This window comes from Microchirus variegatus (assembly GCF_963457635.1).
Source record: "Microchirus variegatus genome assembly, chromosome: 4".
NCBI lineage: Eukaryota > Metazoa > Chordata > Actinopteri > Pleuronectiformes > Soleidae > Microchirus > Microchirus variegatus.
Genome location: NC_139805.1, coordinates 14091530 through 14105647, shown reverse-complemented (window position 1 = coordinate 14105647; position 14118 = coordinate 14091530). Strand labels below are relative to the sequence as shown.

Here is a 14118-nt window from a genome sequence, read left to right as displayed (position 1 = left end):
GTGATATAAAATTAATCATAACTTTAGTTAGTACTTAAACGTCCTCATTCTGATGCTTGGTTTGAACTTCAGCACGTTGTCATGTCTAAATACATTGACTTGTATTGAATACCATGTAATTAATTGGCTAAATAAAGTTTTTGCATTGATTTGCTGAACAGGTGCACCTTAAGAATAGGCTAGTGAGAGTATACTCATTACATGCAGGGCTGTAGCCCATTGGTTTAAGTTGTGTATAAGTGTATAATCCTTTTGTCAACAATCAGGCGAAATGTGCAAGACCCAAGAACCACAGCTCAGTTTCTCACACAGTATCTAACTTATCGCTCTAAGTGATCTCACTCATCGCTCTAAGTGATCTCACTCGAACAGTTTCTTTTTTTTTTAGTTAGATGCAGGAACGTTCTCGGTACAGAAATAACACAACCTTGTTTGAGTTGTTCATTTGTTTATTTGAAATCATATTCAAAACATAACTGGTGACTGATAGAAGAAAGTGTTCTTAAGCACACTGAGCAGTGCAGTTGCAGGCCAGGTGAGCCTCTGCTGTTTCCCTCAGGTCAACGCTGTGGTCAGAGTAGCTGTGAAGTCTCTCTTGCTGATGTGAAGGAGAATCTGCAGAAATGGAAGCACAGGCATTGAAAAAAAACAATACTCCCTTCCCCACACTTCCATGTGCTGTCACATATACACCAGCTGTGATTGTTGAAGGACTCACCAGCAGGTGTGCAGTGGTAGCCAACGGTGACAGTTGTGGTCTTAACAGGGTAACAGCCGGGTAGACAGCGCAGCACTGGCTCAACAGAGAAGCATTTGGACTGATGTCCGTGGATGTTGACCTGTTTCTCCAGCTGCACGGACTCAAGCTTCATACGGCACTCTAAAAGAGAGCCAATCATCACATGGTTTATGGACTTATTTTTCGTTGTATACAGTCATATGAATATATCTGTTACGTTAAACCAAAGTGGAATAGAGTGTTAAAAAAATGAATGTTGCTGTGAACTTGAGCCTCACCTGTAGAGTCCCTGCAACTCTCAGCTGGCAAAACCCAGGAATGAGCATAGGTGACTGGATTCTTGGTCAAGTGTCCACTGGGTGTGCGGAACTCCTGTTTGACTTCCCCATCAGCCTTTCCACAGAGTCCACAAGTCTGTCCCCTCATCCAGTCTACAACTTTAATCTGCATGTCAAGATAAAATATAAAAAAGTTATCACACTCTATTATTGGGTGCAAAAGCTCTTAAAGGATATCTTAATCATTTCCCCACAATTTTAAGCTTGGAATTTCTCATCCCATGCAAAAAAAACCACTACTATTATTAAAAATGTTTGATTTAAAAGTTTTAAAAAGTAAAAATTGTCCTTGGCTAATATTTTACCATATATGTGTTCCTGTCAAAGTAAACTTCAAGAAGACCATGACTGGGAGCCTGAACAGCAACTCCGTTTCCATTTGGTATTATCTGGATTTTAGCTGCAAGACAAAAACATTTCATGATCATTTACTTCAGTTTATACCGATTATATCACACACTTAAAAAAAAAGCAAAACAAAAAAAAAACATATTTAACCTCAACATAACCAAATATGAAATAATACAGTTACATTTGCTGCAATTTTGAAGAAAAACAACAACGAAAAAACTGAATTTAGACTTATTTCTCTTCTGGCTGTAGTGAGAGATTTTGATTGAGCAATGAACAAAACCTGTGGGATGCAGGTATGGCAGGCTGCTGATGGGTATTTCCAATCCATTGACCTTCACAACCACAACACTGTCCTTCGGATACAGGTCGATATCACTGCAGGTTCAAACAAAAAATGAAAATTTTGTATGGTTTTATTTTGTGAACTTGTGCAAACAAAACAGAATTCTGTGCAGAATTCAACGAAACTCAACTTTTATTTATTTTATTTCAATTATCTTGATACATACAATTATCTTATGTATGTATCAATACATACATATATGTATCACATATATCACTTCCGGCGCTGTGTCGAGCGGCAGCCAGCAACAGTTGCTCTCTCTTTTTTCCGCACTTTTAGCTATTTTTTCTTATTTTATTTTCTTTTATTGGTGTTTTTTCCCAGTAAGTTGTTGTGCTAACCCTAGCCAACCATGTTTGTGAACTTTTTTCCATGTTTTTTGTCCGTGTGTCTCATTCTTGGGACAATTTTTCCCGACCGCATCTCCTTCTTGTCGCAGCAATGCGGCGAGTCTATTGTTTACACCCGAGACCAGCTGTTGTCGCTAACACCATCGGCGCTAATGCGAGAGAGGCCTGAAATCCCCAAAGAACTGAGGAGAAAGTACAGGGGATGTAAGGCTGGACGTAAACAACGGGAAAAGAAGAGGAGATACAAACCTTCTCTCCCTTCCATCACCATGGGGAACGTGAGGTCGCTGGCTAATAAGATGGACGAGCTGGCGGGCCTGATGAGGACTCAGCGGGTGTATCGTGAGAGCAGTGTGCTGTGTTTCACGGAGACATGGCTCCACGAGGACATCCCGGACTCGAATGCAACGGTGGACGGCTTTCAGACTGTTCGGGCGGACAGGAGTCACCGGGAGAGTGGCAAGAGTAAAGGTGGAGGACTTGCTATTCTTATTAACAACAAGTGGTGTCATCCTGGTCACGTTACTGTGAAGGAGCGTGTGTGCAGCCCGGACATTGAACTGCTTGCCGTGGGTCTGCGGCCATACTATCTGCCGAGGGAGTTCTCACACGTTATCGTCCTCGTTGTTTACATTCCTCCGACCGCAAACGCGGCGCGCGCGAGTGACGTCATACACACCGTCGTCGCGGATCTTCAGACACGGCACCCAGACGCATTCATTGCAATATCTGGGGACTTTAACCACATCACTCTGGCTGCCACACTGCCCACTTTCAAGCAGTTTGTGGACTGTCCCACCAGGGAAAACAAGACACTGGACTTGCTGTATGCCAATGTTAAGGAGGCTTACAGCTCCACTGCCCTTCCTCCTCTTGGAAGATCGGACCACAACCTCATCCACCTGCAGCCCCTGTATAAGCCCCAAGTCCAGCGGCTTCCTGTGACCACCAGGACTGTGAGGAGATGGTCACAGGAGACTGATGAAGCTTTACAGGGCTGCTTCGAACTAACAGACTGGGAGCTGCTCTGTGATTCACATGGAGAGGACCTTGATGATCTCACGGACTGCATAACGGGGTACATCAATTTCTGTGTGGACAGCGTTGTTCCTAAAGTGACTGTACGCTGTTTCCCCAACAACAAGCCGTGGGTCACCAGAGACATCAAGGTCCTGCTGAATGAGAAGAAGAGGGCCTTCAGAGATGGGGACAGAGAGCAGATGAGGCAGGTCCAGAGGGAGCTTAAGGAGAGGATTCAACAGGGCAAAGACAACTACAGGAGGAAGCTGGAGCACAAACTCCAGCAGAACAATGTTAAGGACGTGTGGAGCGGTATGAGGAGCATCACTGGCTACAAACCATCTGGTAGCCAGACAATAGGAGGTGGTACTGAACGAGCCAACGAGCTGAATCTGTTCTTCAACAGATTTGATGAAAGGGCTCCGGACTACCCCTCCCCCAGCTCCTCTACAACCATTCACCTCCAAACCTCCAGCCCTGCTGACACCCCTCCCCCTCAACTCCTTCCTGACTTTACCCTACCTGTCCCACCTACCCCCCCGCCATCACCTTCCCCCCCCACCCCCCCCGCCATCACCTTTCCCCCCCCCCCCATCAACACACACAGCAGACAGACCTTCACTGCAGAGCAGGTGAGGAAGGAGCTCTGCAGACTCCGCCCGGGCAAGGCAGCTGGTCCCGACGGTGTCAGCCCGAGGGTCCTCAAAACATGTGCGACCCAGCTGAGCGGAGTCCTGCAGTACATCTTCAACCTCAGCATGAGTCTGGAGAGGGTCCCGGTGCTGTGGAAGACATCCTGCCTGGTACCAGTACCGAAGAAGGTGCGTCCCAGCACCTCCAAAGACTACAGACCGGTGGCGCTGTCGTCACACTTGATGAAGTCCCTGGAGAGGCTGGTCCTGTCACTTCTTCGGCCCCTGGTCAGCTCATCACTAGACCCTCTACAGTTTGCCTACCAGCCGAGACTGGGTGTGGAGGACGCCATCATCTTCCTGCTCCACCGTGCCTGCGCCCACCTGGACAGACCGGGATGCACTGTGAGAATCATGTTCATGGACTTCTCCAGTGCGTTCAATACCATCCGGCCTGCTCTGCTGGGGAGTAAGCTGACGGCGATGCAGGTGGACCCTCCCCTGGTTTCCTGGATTACGGACTATTTGACGGGTCGACCACAGTATGTCAGACTGCAGGATGGTGTGTCTGACACTGTGGTCAGCAGCACTGGGGCTCCACAGGGAACTGTTCTTTCCCCCTTTCTGTTCACCCTGTACACCTCAGACTTTCAGTTCCTCTCTGAGTCCTGCCACCTGCAGAAGTTTGCTGATGACTCTGCAATTGTTGGCTGTGTCAGTGAGGGGAAGGAGGAGGAGTACAGGGGTGTCGTGGACTCCTTCGTCGACTGGTGTGGAGCTAATCATCTGATTCTCAACTCCACCAAGACTAAGGAGCTAGTGGTAGATTTCCGCAGGAGGAAATCTACCCCCACACCCATCTCCATCAACGGTGTGACTGTAGATGTTGTCCAGGATTACAAGTACCTTGGAGTATACCTGGACAACAAACTGGACTGGGCCAAGAACACTGAGGCTGTGTACAAGAAGGGCCAGAGTCGTCTCTATTTCCTGAGGAGGCTCCGGTCATTCAACGTATGTAACACCATGCTGAGGATGTTCTACCAGTCGATGGTAGCCAGTGCCATCTTCTTTGCTGTTGTGTGCTGGGGCAGCAGGCTGAGGGCAGCAGACGCCAACAAGATCAGCAGGATCATCAGGAAGGCTGGCTCCGTCCTGGGGGTCCAGCTGGATTCTTTGGTGGTGGTGTCTGAGAGGAGGATGCTGTGTAAACTGCACAGTATCCTGGACAACAACTCTCACCCTCTCCACCAGCTGCTGACTTCGAGCAGAAGCACCTTCAGCAACAGACTCATTCTCCCCCGGTGTAACACAGAACGCCAGAGGAAGTCTTTTCTTCCTGTGGCCATCAGGCTGTTTAATTTAGCTACTTCTGGCCGCATTAGGAACAGTGGAGACACTGTGTCCTGATCAAAATGTCACTTTACCCATATCACTTCATCACTTTACTTTGTTTGCACTATGCTGATATCATTAGTCACCTTATCACTGTTTATCACTTTCAACATGTGCTCACCATATTTAGTTGTACTTATTTTATTTCCGTGCGTACTGCTGTATATTATATATACCTACGTTGACTGTGATTCTTTTTTGGATTCTTTTTTGTGGCATTGTTGCATTTAAGTTACTGTTGTAAGTTACTGTTTTTCCTTCTGTTTGGCACTTTGTTGCATTGTCTTATTTGTTTATTTTACTTTTATTTTTATTTAATTTTTTTGTTTTATTTTTATTTTTATTTTTATTTTATTTTATTTTATTTTTATTATTATTTTTATTTTATTTTATTTTATTTAATGTATCTTTTAACTCTTGTACATCTACACTTTTACCTCCCAATTGTTGCACAATAATTTCCCTCGGGATAAATAAAGCATCTTGAATCTTGAATCTTGAATCTTGAATGTCCTTGTAAACCTAAATAATAATAATAATAATAATAATAATAATAATAGTAATAATATGAATTTAAAAACACTCACATATCAGCAATCTTCACATTCAAGTGGTTCTGTTCAAGTTGATCCTTCCTCAGAAGAACCATGAATTTCAGCTCATCAGTGCAATCCTGTGCTAAAACTTGGTAGCAAGACAGGGGCCTCTCATTCTTGTATTTCTTGTTGTTGAATGTGGTCAGTGTGTCTCCGTCAAAGCTGCATTCAGCTAGGACAAAACAAAAAATCATTTGGGCTTAATTAGTCAAAAGCCATTTCCTATGCATTTCATAGGAAATACTGAAATTAGCGATTACCTGCACCAGCCATGCCAAGCAAGTGGTGGGCTTTCTCAACGATGTCGTTGATTGGGGTAAGACCATGGATTTTATCAAGTGGCAGAGCGATGGGAAGTTGCAAAGACATCTGATATACAATATGCTATAAAAAGAAGAAGAAAAAAAGGGATCTCTTAGAAGATGCAAGGTGGCATCATTATACACGAAGGGATCTAGTGATTTGCACACAAATGAATTATCCATACCATAGGTGTTTTCCAAACAATGTCAATTTTTCTGTCAGATGCTGCAATCACAGTAAGTGAGAGCTGCTCTGGGCTTTTTTCGTCCTTTCCTTGAACAAAGGCGGCCAGCATGTAAGCAGGAATGTAGTCATATGCCCTGTAAAAGACATGTCAAAATGTCATTTTACATAAGTCATATGGGAATTGGCAAAAGACAGTATATATGAAGTTGCATACTCCTTTGCATAGCGTCTGAAAGCAGACGGTACGTTGTCCCATGTCACTTTAAGGCGAGCTGCAGGGCTTTGACCAACAAGACCAGTCTCTGCGGTAATCATGGTGTCGTACTGCTTGCATTCTTCTCCCCAGGCGACTTTTGCCTTTGGAGGGGCAGTGAAAGTGGCAATAGGGTCACTGGTTGTATGGGTATTTTCTACATGTTATGTTGTAATATTTACTGAATATAAGACAAGCAAGACAATTTCTCACGGTGACTTTGAAGTTGCTGAGCAGAGCTCCGTCGGCACATAACTTCCACTTGTTATCAGCAGCCAAGGCAGCCAGAATGATCTGGAGTCTGGCAGTAGGTCTGTCCATGTACACAGCCAGTTGGTATCCCTGCACCCGTTTGTCAGCTCTGACAGCACGGAAGATAACAGCAAAGACTGGAGCAGCTGCATTGCCGAGGAATTTGTTCTGTGGGATCAATAAAGGTTATACATAAAAAAATAATCATAAACACTTTTCTGTTCTTCGTTTACATGTTGTTTGTTCTGCGAATTTGAAACCAATCTATTGGCAGAACAATCTGACAGAACATTTATGTGACCGAACAACCACACTTTACCTTATGGTAGATGGCCTCAAAACTTTCCTTGGAACGTCTTGCAGAGGTGGCTTGAGAGATACGAGCCTACAAAAATATTGTATCATTGGATTAATGGGCATCATGGAAAAGCTGCAATTTTTGTAGCATCATCTAAATGTACCTGTCTCTTATGGTGCCTTTGGAAGTTGGGTTGATAAATCACCTCGTGCTGAGTAGAGATATATGTATTTCTTTCAGATTTAATACTTGGTATGATAAAATGTGTGTTTGCAAACATCACAACATGCATGTTGTGATATGATCTTACCTTTGAGAGACGAGCACTGGCGCGAGATGAGCTTGAGCTTACACCAAAGAGTGATTCAAGGCTTAATGCAGAGCTGGACCTGCGTCTGCTGACACGAGCTGAGGAGCTTGAAGAGGCAGATGAACTAAGGCTTGAGCTTCTGGAGCTTGAGGAGGACCATAAAGTGCTGTTCCTCCTATGAGCAGGAGCCAGAATTCTCTTGAGCTTATTCAAGACTTGTCTTCCCTCAACGATCTCCTCTTCACTCAGATTGATCTGCTTGATTAGCTTCTGTGCAGCCTTTGGTCCAACTTGAATCTCCATCTCCAGTCTTTCAATGGCTTCTTCTTCAACTGAATGTATCAATACATATTGGCATTAATACTTGCTTCATGCAAACTGCTTCTACAAAAAAAAATGACAAGTATAAAATACTTACTTGGTTTCACAGAAAGAGCAACAGAGTGTCTTCCAGCCAGTTTGTACAGGACAACGTTTCTGAGGAAAGCAGCACTATCGGTGGCAATCTTGACACAGCTTTTCAGCCCAACAGCTTTGGTACAGTACTTCTTCTCATACACAACTGCTTTGCGTATTATATTTGGCCTTGAAGCTTCCATTTCCTGGCCATAGATTTCTGAGGATCTTGACTGCAGCAAAGAAAGACCAATTTGTTATATTTTAAATGTAGCTCCTATGTTGGCAATATTAACATGAATTGTTTAAGCTCACCAGACTATCTGAAGCAGAGATGATCTTTGATGAGATAATTTGACTTGAGAGAGGCTCCATGACTTGGGCAGGAATAAGAGGAGTGATCTTTGCAGCGGCAAGATCCTCAATATTTCTTGCCACAGCATAAGTCTCAACACTGTTAAAGTAACAGAAGTTTAATCATGTAGCCTTGATGTGATGTGACAAAATTATATTTACAATGGTACATAATCAATTAAGAAATAGACTTACTGCACAGATGCAACTTCTTCAGGCACAGAAACAGGCAGGACCACAACTTTAAAGTTACCCTCATTGATATCAAGTCTCATAGAAATTCTGGCAGGCAAAATGGAGTTGAGCTTGGCTCTGGTCATCATGGCAGCCTGAAGTACAGCAGTGTTTACCCCCATCACGGCAAAAGTGTTCATAGCAACACTAGAAGGAGACATTTTTATATTATGCTCTACGGTGTGACATATTTCTGAGCTAATTGTTTTATTGTCATGTCAGTTATTATACTTACCTTGGTTTGATGTGAGTCTCAAGCTGCATGTCTGTCTTCAGAAGGTGAGCGAGATGGAAGTTTTCAGCCAGAGCTGGTGTTGTGGTGGCCTTGACTAAGAAAACAAATACATCCTTGTGTCAACTCTTAGCATAATTTAAAAAAATATTGTTGGTTGCACTATGAGATGATATTATGTACCATATCTCACAATTATTCATGAAATTCAATTCAAAGGCATTTACTTTAGCCAGCACCCAGATTATTACAAATAGCTGTTTTCCAGTATTAAATAACAACAAAGTCGTTTTTTTTAATCGGCGGACTAAGTCACTGGAATTGTTGGGACCAGTAAATGTAACTTGTAGCTTCTACTTACTTTGAATAGAGGCAGTAGCCACAGCAGCTGTGTACAGACTGAGCTCCATTGGAAGACCAGCAGCAGTAGGCATGATTCGCCGTACCTCAGTAGCCAGCAGAGGCTTAGCAATGTGGAAGGAAGCGCCGGACATCAGAGTCTTGATTGCATCTCTACCCATTGACTGGAGAGAGGGTGCATTGGCAAACTGGGGAAAAAAAAGGATTTTGCCATGTCTCAATTATCATGTTTCACAATGAAATAATGTCATATGAAACTGATTTAATTTTTATACCGAAATGATCTGATCAAACAAGGCTTTGTCAATGTTGGCAAAGGCAATTTCCTGTCCGAAGAATTTGACATAGATAGAAGCCAGGGGACTGCTGTTGGGCTGAGCTCTCCACTGAGAAATCTATGGACAGACAAAACATACAGTTGTTTTCTTCCATCATATGACACTGCAGGATATGTATTACTTGTATTTGTAATCACTTACAGCCTTGATGACACGCTTCATCTTGGTGATCCTGTCGGTACTCTGAATAATGTTAGGGTTTTTCAGAATCGCTTCCTGTAGTCCCTCAGTTCTCATTCCAACCTAGGAAACATTAAACATGTCATACAGCAACACTTCAATTTGTAGCTGATTATCTGAAAAAGCTTATTTTTCTTCTTTTTTTTACTCACCTCCAAAATATCAGCAGCAGCTCCAGTAAGGTAGGCACTGGTCTTAGCCACAATAGACTTGGGCATAAGTGTGGCAGCATCATTGATATAGAAAGCAGTGGCAGCTGCACCCAGCATTAAGGGATCTGAAAATACCAGTCAGCAAATCTATCAATAAAACCTAATGTTTATGGCATATTTTGTACAGGTTAATACAGACACACATTAGAAGCAATCTATTACAGGGTGAGCACTGGTAGAACTCCGAGTTGTTGGATTTTGATAAGATGTAATAAGATAATGTTATTAAAAAAAGGTAAGGTAACATGGATCTTACTGTTATAGATGTCTGCATAGATGGCTTTGCTGAAACGCATGTTCAGTCTGCCCAGATGTGGATTCAAGATTTTGACAGCAACGTTGCAAGCGGAAGACCTGAAAGGAGAGTACAGAAGATGTGAGCAAGCTGATTTGAGTAAACAGACTCGGTGATCAATAGGGTTCATAATGTGCTCTTACACTGAGTTATGCATAACACTGCTGCTCCTGGTCAAGGACTTCATGTAAGAGTAAGTGAAGCTTGCCACCTGCAGATTTTTCTCTGCTTTCACGATGCTGGCAAGAGATGTTACCAAACCCACTGGAGGTTGTGTCTCAAACAGCACCATGCATGCAAGCATACGAAGCTCTGGTTGAAGAGCCTTGTCCATGTAGAGCTGAAGAGCCAAGTCCTGGATCTATTTTGCAAGAGAAACTAAAGTCAGAGAGGAGTTCTCTTAGAAAAGTAAATTTAAAATGGTATTTGGTGCTGGGAGATCACCATTCTGGGCTCCTTCTTTGCAATGTTCCTTAATGCCAGGATGGCCTCAGCATGGACTCTTGTGGGCAAAGATGCGGCCGCAGTGCCATGTATGGGCAAGATCTTTGTTATCGGCTTAATGCTACTTGGATGGCCTGCATTACCCAAAACCTTGAGGAGCAGGATGATGTTCTCGGTGTCATGTTTAGCAACAGCCTCTACAAGGAGTTCCTGAATGGGCTGTGGGAGAAAATTAAAAATGAAAAACTCCCTCTCTGATGCAGAAATAAAAAGTAAAGTAACATGACCAGATCTAGTCTACATTACCTTGATGAATTCAGCAGGGCAGATAGGCTTTTCAGCACAATGTTTGGATACCATGGTGCCAAAGCCAAGAAGAACAATCTCCCTCAAAACTGGATGTTCTAGTATTTTATTGCTGACTGCCAGCTCCTAGAAAACAGCAACAACTGAAATGAAGACACATAACTTCAATCTTACCACAGTCCATGTAACTTGCACCGAAGTTGACCTACCTCGATCACCTTTATGACCTCAGTGTTTGCTGCCACCATGTGAACAGATGCAACCAAAGCCTGAGCTGTTTCAGCAACAGTCAACTCATTAGACAGGAATTTCTCCTTGATGAATCTCAGAGCATCAGGTGTTCCAATGGCGGGAATGGCATCCAAGATCCACTGTCTGAATGTTGAACATTTTGGACACAAAAGTGGGTATTGTACATATTTTACAAATATCTTGTGTTTTTATCTTTTTAAAGAAATGTTGAAATAGCAAACCTGTAGGTGGGACGGTTTCTGTATTGACTCCAAAGCCTTTCCAGGTCGACCAAGTGTGCTGCACGGAGGACCTGAATGAGCTCCAAAAACTTGATTGGGGCATCCTCATGGACCTTATCCACATTGTGGGTCACCAAATGATCCAGAATCTCTACAATCTAAAAATACAGGTGATATATGTGAATTTGTTTTTAATATAAAAGATTTTCACAAATGTTTTGTTTCCTACTTTCACTCTTTTGAAAGAGACCTTCACCTGGGAATGAACATTTTTGATCTTGATAAGCTGGAGGGGCGTCTGAAGAAGCTCAGTGGAGAACTCGTACTTGAGGGATCCACGCTGAAGATATTGAGTTTCAATGGGCACAATGGGAGCGTTTTGAATCTCAAGGAAGACCAATGATTGCCTTGAAAAGTAACATGAAAATGATTCCATTAATATAATCAGCTTTTTATAAATGAAACACTGCCATTATACAATTACTCAGTAAGAACCAATGATTGCATTTAATATGTAATCCTTAAAAATACATGTTTTCTAGAAATGGTTTCTGTTAACCCTAACCCTTAGTAACCCAATTATACATACTTGGTCTCCATTTGAGCAGCTCCATTTATCTCATTGAAAGGTGAGAACTGGATCAACTCGTTGACTTTTGCCTCGAGGATAAGTATGCCATGAGCAAGTGGCTTCAAGACGTAATTGTATGCGGTGGCTCCTCTCAGGTTCTTCAAATCATATTGAGAAAAAACACAAAGTTACTTGATCGTGCAAAACCTTATACTTTCACAGATGTATGTGTGACACAAAAAGGGTCTGAACTTACCTGCTGGCACTTTGTACATTTCTCAGTATATGCCAGGCCTATGTCCTTCATGATCCTTTCCTGACAGTGGTTCAGGTCCCTGGTCTTTGTCAATAGGATGCGTTCTGCTTTTTCATCTTCAGTAATGGCATAGAGGGTCCTGCACACACCTTGAGCTCCAGCCTAATCAGAAGAACAAACATTTATCAGAGATTCAACTTCCTACGGTGGAATCGTCACAATACTACGAGTGCATTGACGAACCTCCTGCAACTCATAAACATTCTGCGTCTTCTTCAAGTTGAGCTGAAGGACGTTCAGAATTCCTCTGTAGATGTTCAGCACCAGCGTGGAGACTCCCTGAGGAGCCATCATTTTTCCTACAACACCATTGGTATACTCAAATTTGACGGGGGTCAAGAGCTGAGCTGCCAGTGCTGATGTCAGCTTGGATGCTGGGGTCAGAGGATCCTTTGGCCAGACACCGCTGTACTCAAAGATCTCAGGTTCCACAAGCTGCAGTATATAAAATTAGATTTGTTACAGAACAGTCTGCCATTTAAAAAGAACAATGATTGCTCCTTGCACACAATTTTAATCTCTACCTTCAGCATGTATATGTTTTCTGTAGAGGCACTGAAGAGAACTTTGGTGCTGACTTTGAGTCCGGCTCTGGCCAGGCCTTGCTCTGGTAGACCGCCAAGAAGCAATGCCTCATATTTGTAGACATATGTCTTTCCAGCAGCAAAGTCTGTAGATGTAAGCACAATTTAAATGAGTGAGTGAGTACTTTCTATCCAAATAGTTTCTTTCAAAAAAAAAAAAAAAAAGTTTCCCTATTGTTTGGAAAAGTTAAAACGGATCAAAATTAAGCATAGAACTTACCAGCATAAGCGTGACCTGCTAAAAAGAAAAGACAAAAGGAAAGAATATGATTTAAGTAGCTGGTGTTTGACCAGAGGCAGTAAATATACTGATTTTTTTACATATACAAATATAATTTCAATACTTTAAACTAAACTCTAAAGATTTGCACCTTGCATCAACAAATAACATACTGGTATAAACAGCATTAACCTTTGATTTCATTAAAGAAACACATCCCTTTTCAAACTGTGATAAAACTTACTTTGTCAAAGGTGGAAAAAGGTTTCACAAAAGCAGAAATCAAACTTACCCACAAGGGCCAGAGTCAGGGCGAGCACAACCGCTGTCATGACTGACACTGAGTTGTGAAGGCCCAAGTGAAGGGGCAGCTTATTTATAGGAAACCGAATTGTGCTGAAAACACAATAAATGATTTCATTAATGTTTGTCCCTAACCTTAACAGGATTGACCAATCCTTTGAGGTCTGTGTTGGGCATGATGGCATGGTCTATATCAGTGGATGAAGAGTTAGGTTCTTCTGACCTCCTCACATAAAATGTCATGTCAAACTCAGGTATCGTGTTTACTGTGCCTCACAATTAGTTTTTCATCCTTTTTTTACACAACAATCCTTACTTTGGATAACTGTTTCGTGTACTCTGGTTTGCAAGTTCTGTATTCTGTATATTATTATAACTAAATATACATGAAATATATGACTGAAAAATATACCATTGGAAAAACCAATCTGTTTCCTAAACAATAGTACTTTTGGGTTTCTCTTTCTTAAAGGATTTACAACCTTGCATTTGAACAAAAGGCACAATAGGAATTGGTATTTATTTAGTATTTATTTCCATAGTCATTTCGTTTTATGAATGCCATAAATGTCTAGGGCATAACTGTGTCATACAGTTGACTTGCAGTTTCAAAGTTCAAAGTGTAGACACCATGTGAGTGGTTGTTTGCTAACTTTGTTTGTTGTGGTCAGGGTGACCATCACTGACATTTTTTACAAAGTGGTTACATAACCACATCTATTATGATGAAACGACTTCCTACTGACATTCATATATCTGAACATTAATGACAAGAAGGACAAGCGCAAAATACACGATGGACAATACACGTTTTTATTACATACAAACAATACGATTAATGTTGGTCTCTGTAGAGACGTTTGGACTTTCGAGGAAAGGAACGTTTATGGTTAAACAAGGTAATAAGGCAATAAGCTTGAGATGTGGTTTT

At 42.3% G+C, this 14118-nt stretch overlaps 1 protein-coding gene across 1 annotated transcript; it reads right to left on the bottom strand.

The window, feature by feature from the left end:
• Positions 1 to 439: 439 nt before the first annotated feature.
• Positions 440 to 13216, bottom strand: LOC310926055 (vitellogenin-like; the record flags this gene model as incomplete). Its single annotated transcript, XM_083888155.1, has 33 exons — positions 440 to 615; positions 719 to 880; positions 1018 to 1183; positions 1383 to 1477; positions 1712 to 1806; positions 5759 to 5939; positions 6028 to 6151; positions 6255 to 6390; positions 6471 to 6613; positions 6723 to 6929; positions 7081 to 7146; positions 7370 to 7701; positions 7788 to 7998; positions 8081 to 8219; positions 8315 to 8500; positions 8589 to 8682; positions 8947 to 9133; positions 9221 to 9340; positions 9425 to 9526; positions 9616 to 9740; positions 9932 to 10029; positions 10114 to 10331; positions 10415 to 10633; positions 10721 to 10846; positions 10930 to 11095; positions 11194 to 11351; positions 11450 to 11600; positions 11783 to 11922; positions 12021 to 12182; positions 12264 to 12515; positions 12605 to 12750; positions 12885 to 12902; positions 13177 to 13216. The coding sequence occupies 33 exons, from the start codon at positions 13214 to 13216 to the stop codon at positions 503 to 505; spliced, it is 4878 nt and encodes a 1625-aa protein (XP_083744281.1). The 3' UTR covers positions 440 to 502.
• Between the last annotated feature and the right edge of the window lie 902 nt (positions 13217 to 14118).